At 50.7% G+C, this 12,964-nt stretch overlaps 7 protein-coding genes across 7 annotated transcripts; 3 read left to right on the forward strand and 4 right to left on the reverse strand.

Annotated features, from left to right (window-relative positions):
* Positions 1-63: 63 nt before the first annotated feature.
* On the reverse strand, positions 64-1,101 carry M436DRAFT_64682 (uncharacterized protein; the record flags this gene model as incomplete). The annotated part of the gene is made up of 1 exon (XM_013571291.1): positions 64-1,101. One exon carries the CDS (start codon positions 1,099-1,101, stop codon positions 64-66), a length of 1,038 nt encoding a protein of 345 aa, XP_013426745.1.
* Positions 1,102-1,521: 420 nt separating this feature from the next.
* Positions 1,522-2,663, forward strand: M436DRAFT_73625 (NAD(P)-binding protein; the record flags this gene model as incomplete). Its single annotated transcript, XM_013571449.1, has 4 exons — positions 1,522-1,692; positions 1,743-1,823; positions 1,953-2,030; positions 2,061-2,663. 4 exons carry the CDS (start codon positions 1,522-1,524, stop codon positions 2,661-2,663), a joined length of 933 nt encoding a protein of 310 aa, XP_013426903.1.
* A 245-nt stretch (positions 2,664-2,908) lies between these two features.
* On the reverse strand, positions 2,909-6,849 carry M436DRAFT_64684 (uncharacterized protein; the record flags this gene model as incomplete). The annotated part of the gene is made up of 6 exons (XM_013571292.1): positions 2,909-3,182; positions 3,221-3,282; positions 3,319-3,378; positions 3,840-6,363; positions 6,413-6,619; positions 6,674-6,849. 6 exons carry the CDS (start codon positions 6,847-6,849, stop codon positions 2,909-2,911), a joined length of 3,303 nt encoding a protein of 1,100 aa, XP_013426746.1.
* Positions 6,850-8,505: 1,656 nt separating this feature from the next.
* On the reverse strand, positions 8,506-8,898 carry M436DRAFT_28814 (ankyrin; the record flags this gene model as incomplete). Its single annotated transcript, XM_013571047.1, has 1 exon — positions 8,506-8,898. A coding segment is annotated over one exon (393 nt), but the record flags the coding sequence as incomplete, so codon positions are not given.
* A 1,060-nt stretch (positions 8,899-9,958) lies between these two features.
* Positions 9,959-10,489, forward strand: M436DRAFT_73627 (acetyltransferase; the record flags this gene model as incomplete). Its single annotated transcript, XM_013571450.1, has 1 exon — positions 9,959-10,489. The coding sequence occupies one exon, from the start codon at positions 9,959-9,961 to the stop codon at positions 10,487-10,489; it is 531 nt and encodes a 176-aa protein (XP_013426904.1).
* A 242-nt stretch (positions 10,490-10,731) lies between these two features.
* M436DRAFT_48064 (putative short-chain dehydrogenase/reductase) lies at positions 10,732-11,626 on the forward strand (the record flags this gene model as incomplete). The annotated part of the gene is made up of 2 exons (XM_013571072.1): positions 10,732-11,167; positions 11,220-11,626. The coding sequence occupies 2 exons, from the start codon at positions 10,732-10,734 to the stop codon at positions 11,624-11,626; spliced, it is 843 nt and encodes a 280-aa protein (XP_013426526.1).
* A 212-nt stretch (positions 11,627-11,838) lies between these two features.
* On the reverse strand, positions 11,839-12,708 carry M436DRAFT_82793 (uncharacterized protein; the record flags this gene model as incomplete). Its single annotated transcript, XM_013571451.1, has 1 exon — positions 11,839-12,708. The coding sequence occupies one exon, from the start codon at positions 12,706-12,708 to the stop codon at positions 11,839-11,841; it is 870 nt and encodes a 289-aa protein (XP_013426905.1).
* Positions 12,709-12,964: the final 256 nt, after the last annotated feature.

The raw sequence follows: 12,964 nt of genomic DNA on the forward strand, positions 1-12,964 counted from the left end.
AAGACTCGTCAATAAGCCGATGACAGCCATCAGTGACTCCTGGATCAGACCATTCATTCCTTCTCAAGCAAGCAAACCAAAAGTGCCCCGCGTCAACGCGTACAACTCGATGTAGTAAACATACGCCATGCTCACCAGACTTGCACTAACAAGTCCGAACCGTACCATCGACCATCGCTCTGTCCTTGCCGCAACAAGGAAAACCATGGCAATATCAAATTGGAGGACTCCGATCAACATGAGCATGCGACTGTCGCGCCAGTCTCGGTCCTTGACTTTAAGACTCATCACAAATGGCGAGAATTGGAAAAGCCAGAGAGTTGCAAGGCAGCCAATTTGTAGGAAGGTCTGTATAGTTGCTTCGAATTCGAGATTCCTCTCGGGATTGACCTGGGGAGAGGTCGGCGATATGAAGAGCGCGAGACCAGCAATGACCAGGATGCCGAACCAAGACCAGAGTGCAGCTTCCAGTCGGTCACTGAACACCGCAAAGCAGACCAGGCTGTGCGAGAGCGCGAAAAATAAAGGGGTAGTGATCTTCCGTCGAATGCGGTCAGCTTCAGCAACTGTTGGTTGCTGCGAGCGCAGCGGATATGTTTTTCCAAACAACCAGCAAAGCAGGTATGAAGCAACGAAAAACTTTGTCCAATACGCGTCAATGAGTGTGAATATCTTGTAGGCGTGCCAAAGACTAGGAATATTCATGGCAAGTCGTAATGGCAAGTATTCGTGCGGTATACAGAGCACAATGCTGCTGTGTTCATCATCGCCATTGTATATTAGAAAGTGCCCGATGTCAACAATCTTAGCCGTCAGGTCGTACAGACACTCGAAAGGCGATATCCGGTGGAGGGCCAGCTCGCCATAGGAGCCAGGGTCGAGAGCTGCGTTCAATGCTTGGACTATCAACCTCAAGAAGGTCGAAGCACCTTCCAGGGCGGTTTCATCTAGGTCTGGCATAAGGAGGCGGACGGATGTCGTCGTGTTATAGACGGTCGCAAAGTAGGATGCGCGGCTGTTGACAGATCTCACTCCGGAACGGCTCGGATCTCCGGACCGAGGGTCCGGCGACCTCCAACACATAGGCGGTTCGGTCCTCATCTTTCCAAGATTGGGCTTTTACAAGGAAGATACAACACTGAGCTCGATTTTTATCTGTCTCTGTATGGTACAGTGTGCACCTCCACTCAAGCTACCTCGTATGTGGAAGTTGACGATAGGGAAGGGCTGACGGCCGAGTCAAGCACTTTGAGGCCTCCAAACAGACCAGGAAGCATCATAATTCGCCTATCTGTGCGGTCGATGGGTCGATTCCCCATTGCGCACTCCCGAGCGAATCAAGAGAAGTCGATTCTGTCGGCGCATCCATTGTCCCGACTGTGACAAGAGCCGTTGTAATCACAAGCCTATATGACTATATAATTGCCAGCCAAGCTTCGTGACGAGTCAACAAGCACAACAGACAAAAGCATCCCGTAAACCGCATAGTTCTCGTGTAGGGATACGATACAGATACGACCCATGGCTCCACCCACGATGCGAGCGTTTGCGACAAACGAGCGGGGGATTTCTGGCTTTATATGGAAAGTTGCAACAACATTCAGCGTCGTCCATGTTTCGATCAGACAATTTCCCACGCCAACACCAAGCGCCAATGAAGTGCTCGTCAAAGTGAAAGCAGTAGCACAGAACGTATCCGTCGTTCTAAATCCAGCAGCCTACGGAAGCTAGACAATTCGCAGCCTACAGACTACAAGCATATTGATCTTCTTGGTCGTCCGAACAGTATTCTTGGCTGCGACTATGCAGGTACTGTCGAGGCTGTCGGCACCTCAGCAAAAGGAAATTTGTAAATCGGCGACCGTATCGCTGGTGTCGTTCATGGTGGTATCTACATCAACCGTGGCTCTTACGCCGAATATCTGACCATCGACGGTGACTTGGCTTGGAAGGTCGCAGAGTCAATTCCCTTGACTACAGCCGCTGTCTACAGTGTTTCTGCTGTATCAGCCATGCAAGCTTTGAACCTCGTTCTCGGGCTCCCTTGGCTTGACGAGTAGCCTGTCACTGCTGGAAAAGAAATCTTCATCCATGGCGGCAGTACTTCTGCAAGTCTGTTCGCCATCCAGATCGCCAAAATGGCTGGTCTGCGTGTCATCACCACTTGCTCTCCCCATCCCAACGGTCTGGTCAAGTCCTATGGCGCAGACCAAATTTACAACTACAGAGACAAGTCGAGCGTCCAGAAGATCAAGACAACACACCCTGATCTCGCTATGACATTCGACGGCTTCGGTGGCGAGAGAAGCAATGAATTCTGTTGCAACGTCGTCGCCAGCCAAAACGGCAAAGTCGTGTCTCTGGATCCAATGGCGAAGAGTACTGTCAAAGGCGTCACATTGGAGACGATGATCATGTATACAGTATTCGGTCGTGCTTTCCAACTGGTACCTCCTATCGGGCCCAAGCTTCCCGTCAAGGCTGAGGACCGAGCAGGTCTGGCCAGGTTCTACAGCATATTGCCACAGCTTGTAGAAGAGCAGAAGTTAAAACCTCCACCGATCAAACTGATGGGTACGGGTTTCGATAAGATTGAAGAAGGGCTGGGGTTTCTGAACAGCGGCAAGGTGTCGGGACAGAAGCTCGTGTTTGAATTGTACTAGTCGGCAGGACTAGATCGCTAAGAAAATAGCGTTTATCGATCTAGATCTTGTGTAATGGCAAAGAGGGTCACAGTTCCCACAGCTTGCCTACCTCCGTCGTGTAACAGCTCAACAGAAAGAAATAGTATGCCTATGGTATATCTTAGACCAGAATCTCCTTATCTTGACTTTATAGAGAATTGACGATCCGGCCCAAGACCGAGTCAATATACTAAAGACTTGCCCCCAGGTGCCACCAACAATGATCAAAACCATTCACCTTGTCCATCATACTGCCAGATAGCAACCACACCGGGATCTCTTCTCAAACGCTCTCGATATTCTTCTGTCATCGTGCCGCTGCTAAGTCCTTCTGGCTGAGGAGCATCTTCCCGAACCACAACATCTCCCATCGCTTTCTTATGTGCTTCTAGAGTGTGATTGTCTGCGAAGCGGACGTAGTACCGCCACGGGGTGGTGCTGCCTGGTTCGAGCTCAAGGGGTGCCGCATAAACTTCTGAGGTTGGTTTCGGTGTTGGACTGGTTGTAATTGATTTCGCAGTTGAGCTATCGCTTACTGAGCTGTTGGTGGTTGAGTTCCCAGCCATGGTAATGAGAAGGTTATTACACAGGAAGCAGGCTGGTATAGAGAGTATCGTATGCCAATTAAACGCACTACGTAAATGTGAATACGGCTGAGGTCTGCCTCGAGGCAAGTTATCATGACGATGGCAGACTATTACATCATCCTAATGACGTCAGATTTTACACTTGCCGTTTAGAATTGGAATCGTTTAAGTTGTTGAGCTCGCAGCTGTTTGAAAATGCGACTCGCCCAGAAGAACCGAGCAATTGACCATTTGACGTCTTCCAAACAAGACCCACGCCACGACCTTCGGGTTTTGTAGAAGTATTTGGACTAGTCAGGGATAGAGAGAAAGTGATTGTAAAACAATTTTCATTTTCAAAGACAACACTAGACTCCTACAACACTGCAACAAATATTACAACGAAGAATTCCAAGTCCAAACCAAATGACAGAAACAAGCACAGAAACAAGTACAGAAACACACAATCAAACCAAACAGAACATGCTTGGGCCAAGCTCAGAGACCTGATTTCCAGCTTTCAGATCCTTCTCTTTCGTGATTCACCGTGACACCATCATGGTCTGCTCCTCTGAGCCTAGTAAGCTACCGACAACTGGAGAGTCACTTGGCTGGCACCCAGCGGACGGCCATCAAGTCCGCTCTGGGTGTAGAGATAGATGTCAGCGGCGGATTGACCGGCTCTTGGTACCGCAACAAACACTGAATAGTTGTTAGCCGGGCGGTATCTGGTGGCCTTTGAACTGGCAGTGCAAGAGAGGATCGAAGCCGAGACAGTGCACTGGAGAGGGCTCCAAGATGTCGGATAGGTGGCGAGATAACCTTCACTCAAAGTAGCCAACTGCACAGAGTTTGAACGGAAGCTGGGTATCTGGTAACTCAGAACGTTGTAAGTGTCTCCGAGATAGAGATGTCCTGATGTCGCGTTGAATGTGTAGGGGAGCTGGTCTCCATGTTTACGGCTGGTGTACACAGTCGCGTAGTCGTCCTGTCCATCCTGGTAGGACTCTAGTACCCGACCCTTCAGAGATCCAGCGTTGATGAAAACGTTTGCTCCGCTGCGAATCGGATCTTGAGTTGGTGTTGGTGCACTGCTGGACTGGCTCGAACTGGCACTGCTAGACTGGCTCGAACTTGCACTCGAACTGGATGTTGTGAGGCTTGAGGTACCTGTTGTACTGGCACTGATGGATGTGCTGCCCGAGCTGGTGACAGCAGTTGAGCTAGATGTAGTCGTGTCCGAGGAGTTCTGCGACACAGTTGATGACGTCAAAGCCTCAGAAGATGATTGGGTGGACGTGGAGACGGTCGAGGAAGAAGATTGCGAAGTGGTGCTGTTGGTGGTTGCGATCGTGCTACTGCTACCTGATGAAGTTGTATTGAAGCTGCTAGACACAGTCGAAGTCGGAGAGTCGGTAATTGTACCGTTGCCAATCGAGACCGACGAAGAGGACGTGGGTACAGAAGTGGTCGAAACATTGGTCGAAGGTGAGACACTGGTTGTCAAAGGGGGTGCAATAGTACTGTTGCTGTATGGCCCTCCACTGGTAGAGGCACTCGACGAGAAACCGGTAGATGCGGTAGTGGTAGTGTTGCTGATGCTGGTAGGGACACTAATAGTGCTGTTGGCTGACTCGGAAGTACTCGAAGAGGAAGGAGAAGTGCCAGTAGTCAAGATTCCTGTTGGGCCAAGAGAAATGCTTGTACCGTTACCATACGGCGGCCCACTGGTGGATACGGTAGAAGAGGACCCTGTTGGCGCGACAATAGAAGTAGTGTTGGAGCTCGTGGGGACACTAATAGTGCTATTGATGGACACAGAGGAACTCGAGGATGATGGAGAAGTGCCGGTAGTCAGAATTCCTGTTGGACCAACTGAAATACTGCTGCTTGTGCCATTACCGTATGGCGGTCCATTAGTAGAGACATTCGAGGAGAGGCTAGACGAAGCTGTGGAGGAAGTGCCGTTAGCGGTGCTCGTAGGAGCACTGATAGTGCTGTTGATCGATCCAGAGGAAGTTGAGGATGATGGAGAAGTGCCGGTAGTCAGAGAACCCGTAGGCCCGACTGAGATACTGCTGCTGGTGCCGTTGCCATATGGTGGTCCGCTGCTCGAGGAGGCTGTACTGGATATAATCGTTACAGTACCGTTCGCAGTGCTCAAGCTGGATATAGTGGTGCTGTTAGCGCTAGAGGTAGGAATTGCAGAGATTGTGCTGTTGGTGCTTGAGATAGGAACAGTTGTGCTGTTGGTGCTGGGAATGATTGAGGACGAGACGCCAGTCGAGATAGGCACGGTTGGACCAACAGAGCTGCTTGTGCCGTTGCCATAAGGCGGTCCACCAGTGCTTGTGCTAGAGGAGGATCCGCTCGAAGTTCCTGTGGATGCGGTGGTCGTTATGTTCGAAGTGGCAGTGACGGTAGCATTGGCTGAGACAGATACCGAAGAAGAAGTGTTTGCAGACAATGACGATGTAGTAGACAGTGACACAGTGCTACTGGTTCCGTTGCCAGTGAAGATACTGCTTGAGCTGTTGAACGAGGCGCTGCTCGAAGTGCCAGTCACAGTACTGTTGATGGTTGAGGTCAACGATGGAGTACTGGTAGTGAGGCTTGTTCCGTTATTAGTTGCGCTGGTTGAAGTCGTGTTAAATCCACTAGAGGTACCGGTGCTGACTTGGGTAGTGTTGGACGAAGAAGTGCTCGACAAGCTGGAAGTGGTTGTTGTAAAGGTGGGATCCGTGGCTATAGACACGCTGCTCGATCCAGATGAGGATGACGATGAGCCTGTTGACGACGAGGTCTTGGTCGAGGAAGTTGAACCCGACGAAGTCTTAGTCGAAGAACTTGAACGTGACGAAGATTTGCTCGAAGAACTTGAACTTGATGAGGTTTTACTTGAAGAAGTCGAACGAGATGAGGTCTTGGTCGAGGAGGTTGAACGTGAAGAAGTCTTGGTCGAGGAAGCTGAAGAAGTCTTGGTCGATGTCTTGCTGGTCGACGATGAGCTTGTCGAAGACGTGCTTGTCGCAACAGAGTTGCCGTTGACGCAATTACAAAGGCTCAAGAGCTGTGTCGCAGTATACTTCTGGAAAGGAGACGAATTTCTGGATCTGGTATCGGTGTCAGTACAGATCGTACGATTTCCGGGCTGCTACTGACTTCATGTTATAGAAGTAACAGAAATTGTATGGCTCTCCAAACTCGCTCGCAAGCTGTTGTCTGCACTGTTCAGCAGAGGCCCCGGCAAGATTCAAACCGGGGCCGCCCGTGCTGGTAGGAACATTTCCTTCTTTGGTACCCCGACAGTTACAGACAGCAGTGACACGTTTAGCAGACAGCTCGATGAATGGAGTACTGGTGCGGGATCTACCAATGGGTTAGATATAGAAGATCTGGACGTGTCCTTAGACGGCATCTTACGCAGAGAGCCACCACTGGCAGAAATATTCCTGGTGTTTGACGATTCTATCAAAGACTGCTCTGTCCTGTGCGGAACATCCACCCTGTGCTCTCCGAACGAGCGAGGGAGATGCTGAGGCTTGGAGGACAAGCGTAAAGAAGAACAAAACGAACGTGGAAACCTTGAGTGATCTCATGGTTGCGAAGTAGTAACGACTGTGAGAGGGTTGAATGCTGGAGATGGTGGTGAGTGCAGTACATCGAGGTGAAAGGCCGCTTTATATATCATGGGTTGGATAATGCATCTCGAGGGAGTGCCCCTTGACCATCCTTCCAGCTGTGATCACTCAGCAGGAAGCATGACTGTAAAGGAGATCGCAGACGGTTCCTCAGCTACCAGAGTGCGTAGTGTGTTGGTGCGGACGCTGTTCGACATGGTCATGCGTTCAGCTGACGACTAAATCCAGGATGGAGGTGAACAGAGTAGTGTGCCCTTCAGCCCGTCTACAGACCTGCGTGAACGAGTTACGGTATGCACGACCGGTCGCAAAAACTGTTATGCATCTGTAGCCAGTGTATGGTGATGTTCTGTGGATCAGTACATGTCCCAGCCTGGCAGTCGTCCTGGCAGTCAAGAGCTGAAGTCACCGGCTTGATTAACATGAGGTCGCCCCAGACTTGCAGTATCAAGCTGTTGTTGGAGAAATGAGACTTCCTTCAGATTCTATCACCAAGTTGCCATGGATCACTGTGGAGAAGTGCAGTTCCTACACGTGAAAACCCTTGGAGTCGAGACGATCTGGGTTCCTGCACTTAGAGGATCTACATACAGCCCACTTCTAGCCTTTACTGCAACTGCGTTTTTGGATGCAGTGGATGTCGGTATTCCTTTTCCTTCGGACATGGCAGGAGCTGGAGGCTGCATGATGGATGTTCATAATGTCGAGCCGAACATGCATCATGCCGCCTAGGCCAATGAATTCACTGCATACGACATCCGATTTCTCAACCGTTGGACCAGGAATATTCTATAGTCACGATCATGGTCGAGAGGGCTCGACAAGAGGCTGAGATTCGTGTTGAGATCTTCCAGATGGACCTCAGCATAGTCGGTGAGCTATCTGCACCTCGAGGACCGTAGTTGACACTAGATCTATTGAGCCCTAAGATCCGAATGGTGCGAATGGTGCAATTCTCTAACTTAGCCTCGACTTGCCAAATCGCGCCGGAGGATCTGCCCTCAACATGCAAGCAAAGCTTAGTGAGGGCTTGCATATTGACGCGTTTTCTGCATGTTGCTTGATCGGTTGCGTTCCCGCGCATGCAAACCCCGGGTTCCTGCAGTCGTTTGGTGCTTCAGCCAGCCACTCAACGAGATCCGCTGCACGAAATGCAGCGAACTAGTTTTACATGTGAAAGATCTACTTTGCGCTATTTGAATGCAAAGCTGAGATCTGGTGGCGAGAATCCCCAACGCTGCAATGAGATAGGAGCGCATATCCAGCCTCGGCCGTTTTCTTCCTACCATGCACGCCTACTGTCTAAGGCTTACACGCGCATGGTCGCGAGTGTGACTTGCAGTCCGTTCCTGCGTTGAGTGAAAGCAGGGGTAACCAGATTCTTGGTGGTTTGCACCAAGTAGCCGGGTCTCCACAGTGACATGTGAGTCAATAATAGCATCACCGAGCTTGTCCTCGCCGGTGCCGAACGCAACTGTTCGACCTGCTTGTACGGGACCAACGAATGTCTGGTGGTGGCTCCATGGCATTCTCTTGCTGAAAGCAGCTTCGTCAAGTAGCTGAAAACTTCTCCCGCTGTCCGTTTCTCTATTGCTCGTTGACAAATCAGTGCATCTTAGCCCGGGAATTCAAGTCTGCACCATATCCCAGCAAAATGCAGACACCAGCCTCGAAGCCTATGTCAACAGCTGTGTGTAGAGGCGTTCTACCAGCCGAGTCACGCCCCTCCATCACTCTTTGATCACCAGAGCAATGCTTCAGCAGGCCCTTCAGTAGTACTTCCCGTCGCTGCAAAACTGCCCAATGAAGAGCATTACGGCTACGATCGTCCGTCTCGCAAACGCGTGCGCCGTTCTGAATTAGCGAGGACAGCACGTCTTCATGATTACTGATGATGGAATGGATGAGAGGGGTCAGTCCTTCTCCATCTTTTTGATTGCAGTCGACGCCATGCTGCAACAAGATACGGAGTATGTGAGGGTGACCTTTTTGTGCGGCGATATGTAAAGCGCTGACCCAATTTCCCTCGGAGTGTTTGGTTGAAGGCTTCTCAGTAGCAAGGCTTCGACGGTCTGTACTCGACGTGAATATTGGCGGCGGCACAATGTGAGAGGAGGAACCACTATTGATGCTAGAATCTCTAACAAATGTACCTTTGGCGGCTTCACCTGGGTCCATGCCATCAAAGATAGCTGTTGGACATGGCATCTCATCTGATAAGAGCGACATTGGGGTAGATGTTTTGTTGTCTTCTACCAGACTGGCACGTAGCTGGTCAGACATCTGATTCTCTGTAGAGTAAGAGGTTGCCATGTACAATATCTTTGACAACTGCGATGGCGATGGAAGTGCTGTGGAGTCAGACTCGGGTCCTGGCGTCAAAAGGCCTTCCAAGTTCGAAAAGTCGAGGAGATTGATATCACCATATATCTCCAGACCACACGGACCGTAAGTACTGATCAGATTATTGTGGGGGCGGCTCGAAGGAGCGCTGGTCGTGATGGTTTTGGAGGGTGGCACGCTCTCGACGCTCGCATCGGGTGTCGCTGAAGGTTGAGTTTGTGAGACTCGAGCTTGTGTAGCATTGATCAGATTTTTCCGTTCGTTCTGTTTTACTTGATGACAAAGTGGGAAGTCAGCCGGTTGTCTTGCTGTCAGGGCCGCAGTGGCGAGGCTCACGGCGAAATTTGCGTTGAGCTTCACGGTTCTGAGCGCGACGACGCGCCAACGCTGCCTCATCTTTGGTGGTATTCATCTCCCGACGGCACATGGACATGTGTACTCAGATGACACTCGGTTTGACGGGTTCAGAGTCAGACATGATCTGCTTGCAAACTTCGACAAGGCCATGTAAGTGAAAGGGCCAAAGTATCCGCAAGGACTCCGTTAAACTGTTTACCCGCAGCCACACCTTCCCCGCGATGACTCAGATGCGATCCCTACACCTTCAATCCCTCCAACCTGTTGTACAATGACTGGAACTATTCTACAGAGGCCAGCTTCTACCAGATGTTGAGTAAAGCTTCCAGACTTTGGTAAAGAGCTGCGACTGTCTGTTCGAAGCGCCATGTCTGCCAAAAGCTCGAATCAGCAATCCGCCTTGCCTCGCGAAGCTCCACGACCCTTCCTTATCCAGCCGGCCACGAATCCGGAAGACCTGGCAGATGTCGCATCGCTTTTCGAAGCCTACGCAAAATCACTCAACATTGATCTCTCTTTCCAAGACTTTACTACCGAGCTTTCAAAGCTCCCTGGAAGATATGGACCGCCGAGCGGTACCCTTCTCCTCGCACGTCATAAAGATACGAACAAAGCAATCGGATGCATCGGTCTACGTTCTCTGGATACTGATGGCGTGTGTGAAATCAAGCGATTATACGTCGCACCTGCAGGCCGTGGATCTGGGCTTGGGAAAGCATTAGTAGAGCAGGTCATCGAGGAGGCGAAGCGAATTGGATATAGATTTATGCGACTGGATACACTAGGAAGTATGCGCGAAGCGCAGGGGTTGTATGAACGACTGGGCTTCGTAGAAATAAAGGCTTATTATGACACGCCAATCGAGGGGACTGTATTTCTGGAGCTGGACTTGGCTTGATGACGAGCTTCGAGCAAGGTATCACGTTACTGATGTTGGTTTCGGAGCTTGTCAAGTGCTTACCCGTCGGACGGCGGCAAAGCGGAGCAAATATATGCCGACAGTGTAAGCAATAATCCACCATCTCTTGTTGCATACCTCGCGATTTGTCCGACGGGCAAGCATTCCTTGATCACTTCCGACAATGGGGTTTGTATACTTGGACACCTTTCTCGCAAAGCCTGCGCTACGATGAGCTTCTCATGGCGAAGAAAACAGTTCTCATAACAGGCTGCAGTGATGGTGGCATCGGTGCCGCCATGAGCAAAGCCTTTACCGATCAAGGATACCACGTCTTTGCGACACTCCGCAACACATCCAAAGCCGCATCGTTGGCACACACGGCCAATGTTGAAATATTGCAACTCGAGGTGACATCTTCCGAATCTATCAACCAGTGTGTACTTGAAGTTCAGAAACGCACTGGTGGTACCCTCGACGTCCTTGTCAACAATGCTGGAGCAGACTTTGTCATCCCTTTGCTCGATGTCTCGATTGAGGAAGCCAAGAAGCTGTACGACGTCAACGTCTGGAGCATCCTGGCTACCACACAGGCCTTTGCGCCGCTGCTCATCAAGGCCAAAGGAACAATCTGCAACATCAGCTCTATCGCAGCAACCATGCCACTTGCCTGGAGCGGTAAGAAACTGACAACAATTTTCGTATTCGGTCAGTACTGACTCCGCCACAGGAGTCTACAGTAGCTCAAAAGTTGCAGCAAAGCAGATTTCAGAGACCTTGAGGGTTGAAATGCAGCCACTGGGTGTGACTGTCATCACCGCCGTGGTCGGTGCCGTCCACACGCCAATCCACGATAAGGCAGGCGAATTGGTACTGCCTGCAAGTTCCTACTATCGGAGCGTCAGAGAGACCATCAATGACCAGAGAAAGGGGCTGAAGAAGCCTGGCAGTCAGGAGGTCGACGTCACGGCCAAGAGCCTCGTCAACGACGTTGTTGCAGGGCGCGCAGGACTCACTTGGCGTGGAGGCACTGCTACCCTCGTGCGCTATTTAAGTTGGTTATTGCCTTCGGGGCTCTTTGAGCATGTGATCAATGACGGTCGAGGACTGGAAGATGTCTCCCTAGGAAAGGGATAGTGCGTAAAGACCGAGATGGTAGCACGACTTATGATAGCAAGCACTGATAGAGGTGCTCGTAAAAAACTTTTAACATGATACCACGAGTTGCCAGATCTTATGACGCTGTACTATTCTGTGATCAAATTATCCTCGCTGTATGTACATGTATGTCTTCTGAAACAACCCATACAAGAAAGCCCAACCACCAGGTACCGAGTCCCATGACGCTATCACGACCAATCACAGCTGTATGTATATCTTTGATCTGTAGAAAAGAAGCCGCCACTATAATGGTCCTCACAGTTCTGCAGTCCACAATTGACAGTCGAGCCGTCCGCAGCAATGATCTGAGCTTTCATTTCTGCAGAGGAAGCATCAAGGTTGACCACAGACACGGTCGCTCCGCAAAGCTTCCAATCGCCAGTTGCATCGCGGTAGTCAGCTCCTACATCGGTCTGAGCAGTACATATCTGGGCTCCAGAAGCATCGTATAGGTAGACCGTTAGGAAGTCATCTGGTGCGATGCTGCAACGCTTCCTGTGTTTCTTCGGTAGGTCGACTCCGTGACCAGGGCTGTTGGCGCCATCTCCTGAGTTCACACCGCTATCATCTCCCGTGCAGGAGGTTGACAACTGAAGCTTGGCGGTGAAACTCCCGCCAGGGGCGTTCGGGATGCAATAGTGTCGTGTAATGCATTGTGCGAATGGGCTGCTGCTGGAATTATGGGTCGTGTCTGTGTACAGCAGCTTGCCACCGTAGCCAAAACACTTCCAGGGCGCCAATGCAGAATCAGGCGTGAAAGATCCTGTGATACCACCATCGCTGTAGTCTTGGTTGATGTTGATTGAGTAGGAGTCGTAGCCATCTATGTATCCTCCGGACTGATACTCATTGTTGCCGTTCGAAGGGTTGATGGAGGACTGGGCGTCAGGCTTGCGCTGAGAGTCGGGGTTTGCGGAAGAGTAGTATGCAAGGTAAGATCGTAAAGGTTGTCCTGATTGTACGCAATCGACAACAAAGACTGCTGCTCCACTGATACTGGCGCCTAGTGCGACATTGATTGACAGGCACAGAGCCCCGAGCGAGAAGGAGTATCGCATCACCGATGATGAGAAGAGTTTGCTGCTGCGTCCAGGACGAGATGGATGGATGGGCGGGAAGTCTTGAGTGGACGACCAGAACTTATTCGTTCATGTCGGATCTTTGACCATCACCGTTCGTGGACAACCCGGGGCGGGATATAATCAAAGCTTCTCGGGCAGCCCGAAGCTTGACCTTTTCAGCTGCTCTCATCTTGGGAAATTTTAGCCTTAGCGTAAGGTTAAGCTTTTGGTTAAGCTTCTAGATGCGATCTCG

This window comes from Aureobasidium namibiae (assembly GCF_000721765.1).
Source record: "Aureobasidium namibiae CBS 147.97 unplaced genomic scaffold scaffold_10, whole genome shotgun sequence".
Lineage (NCBI taxonomy): Eukaryota > Fungi > Ascomycota > Dothideomycetes > Dothideales > Saccotheciaceae > Aureobasidium > Aureobasidium namibiae.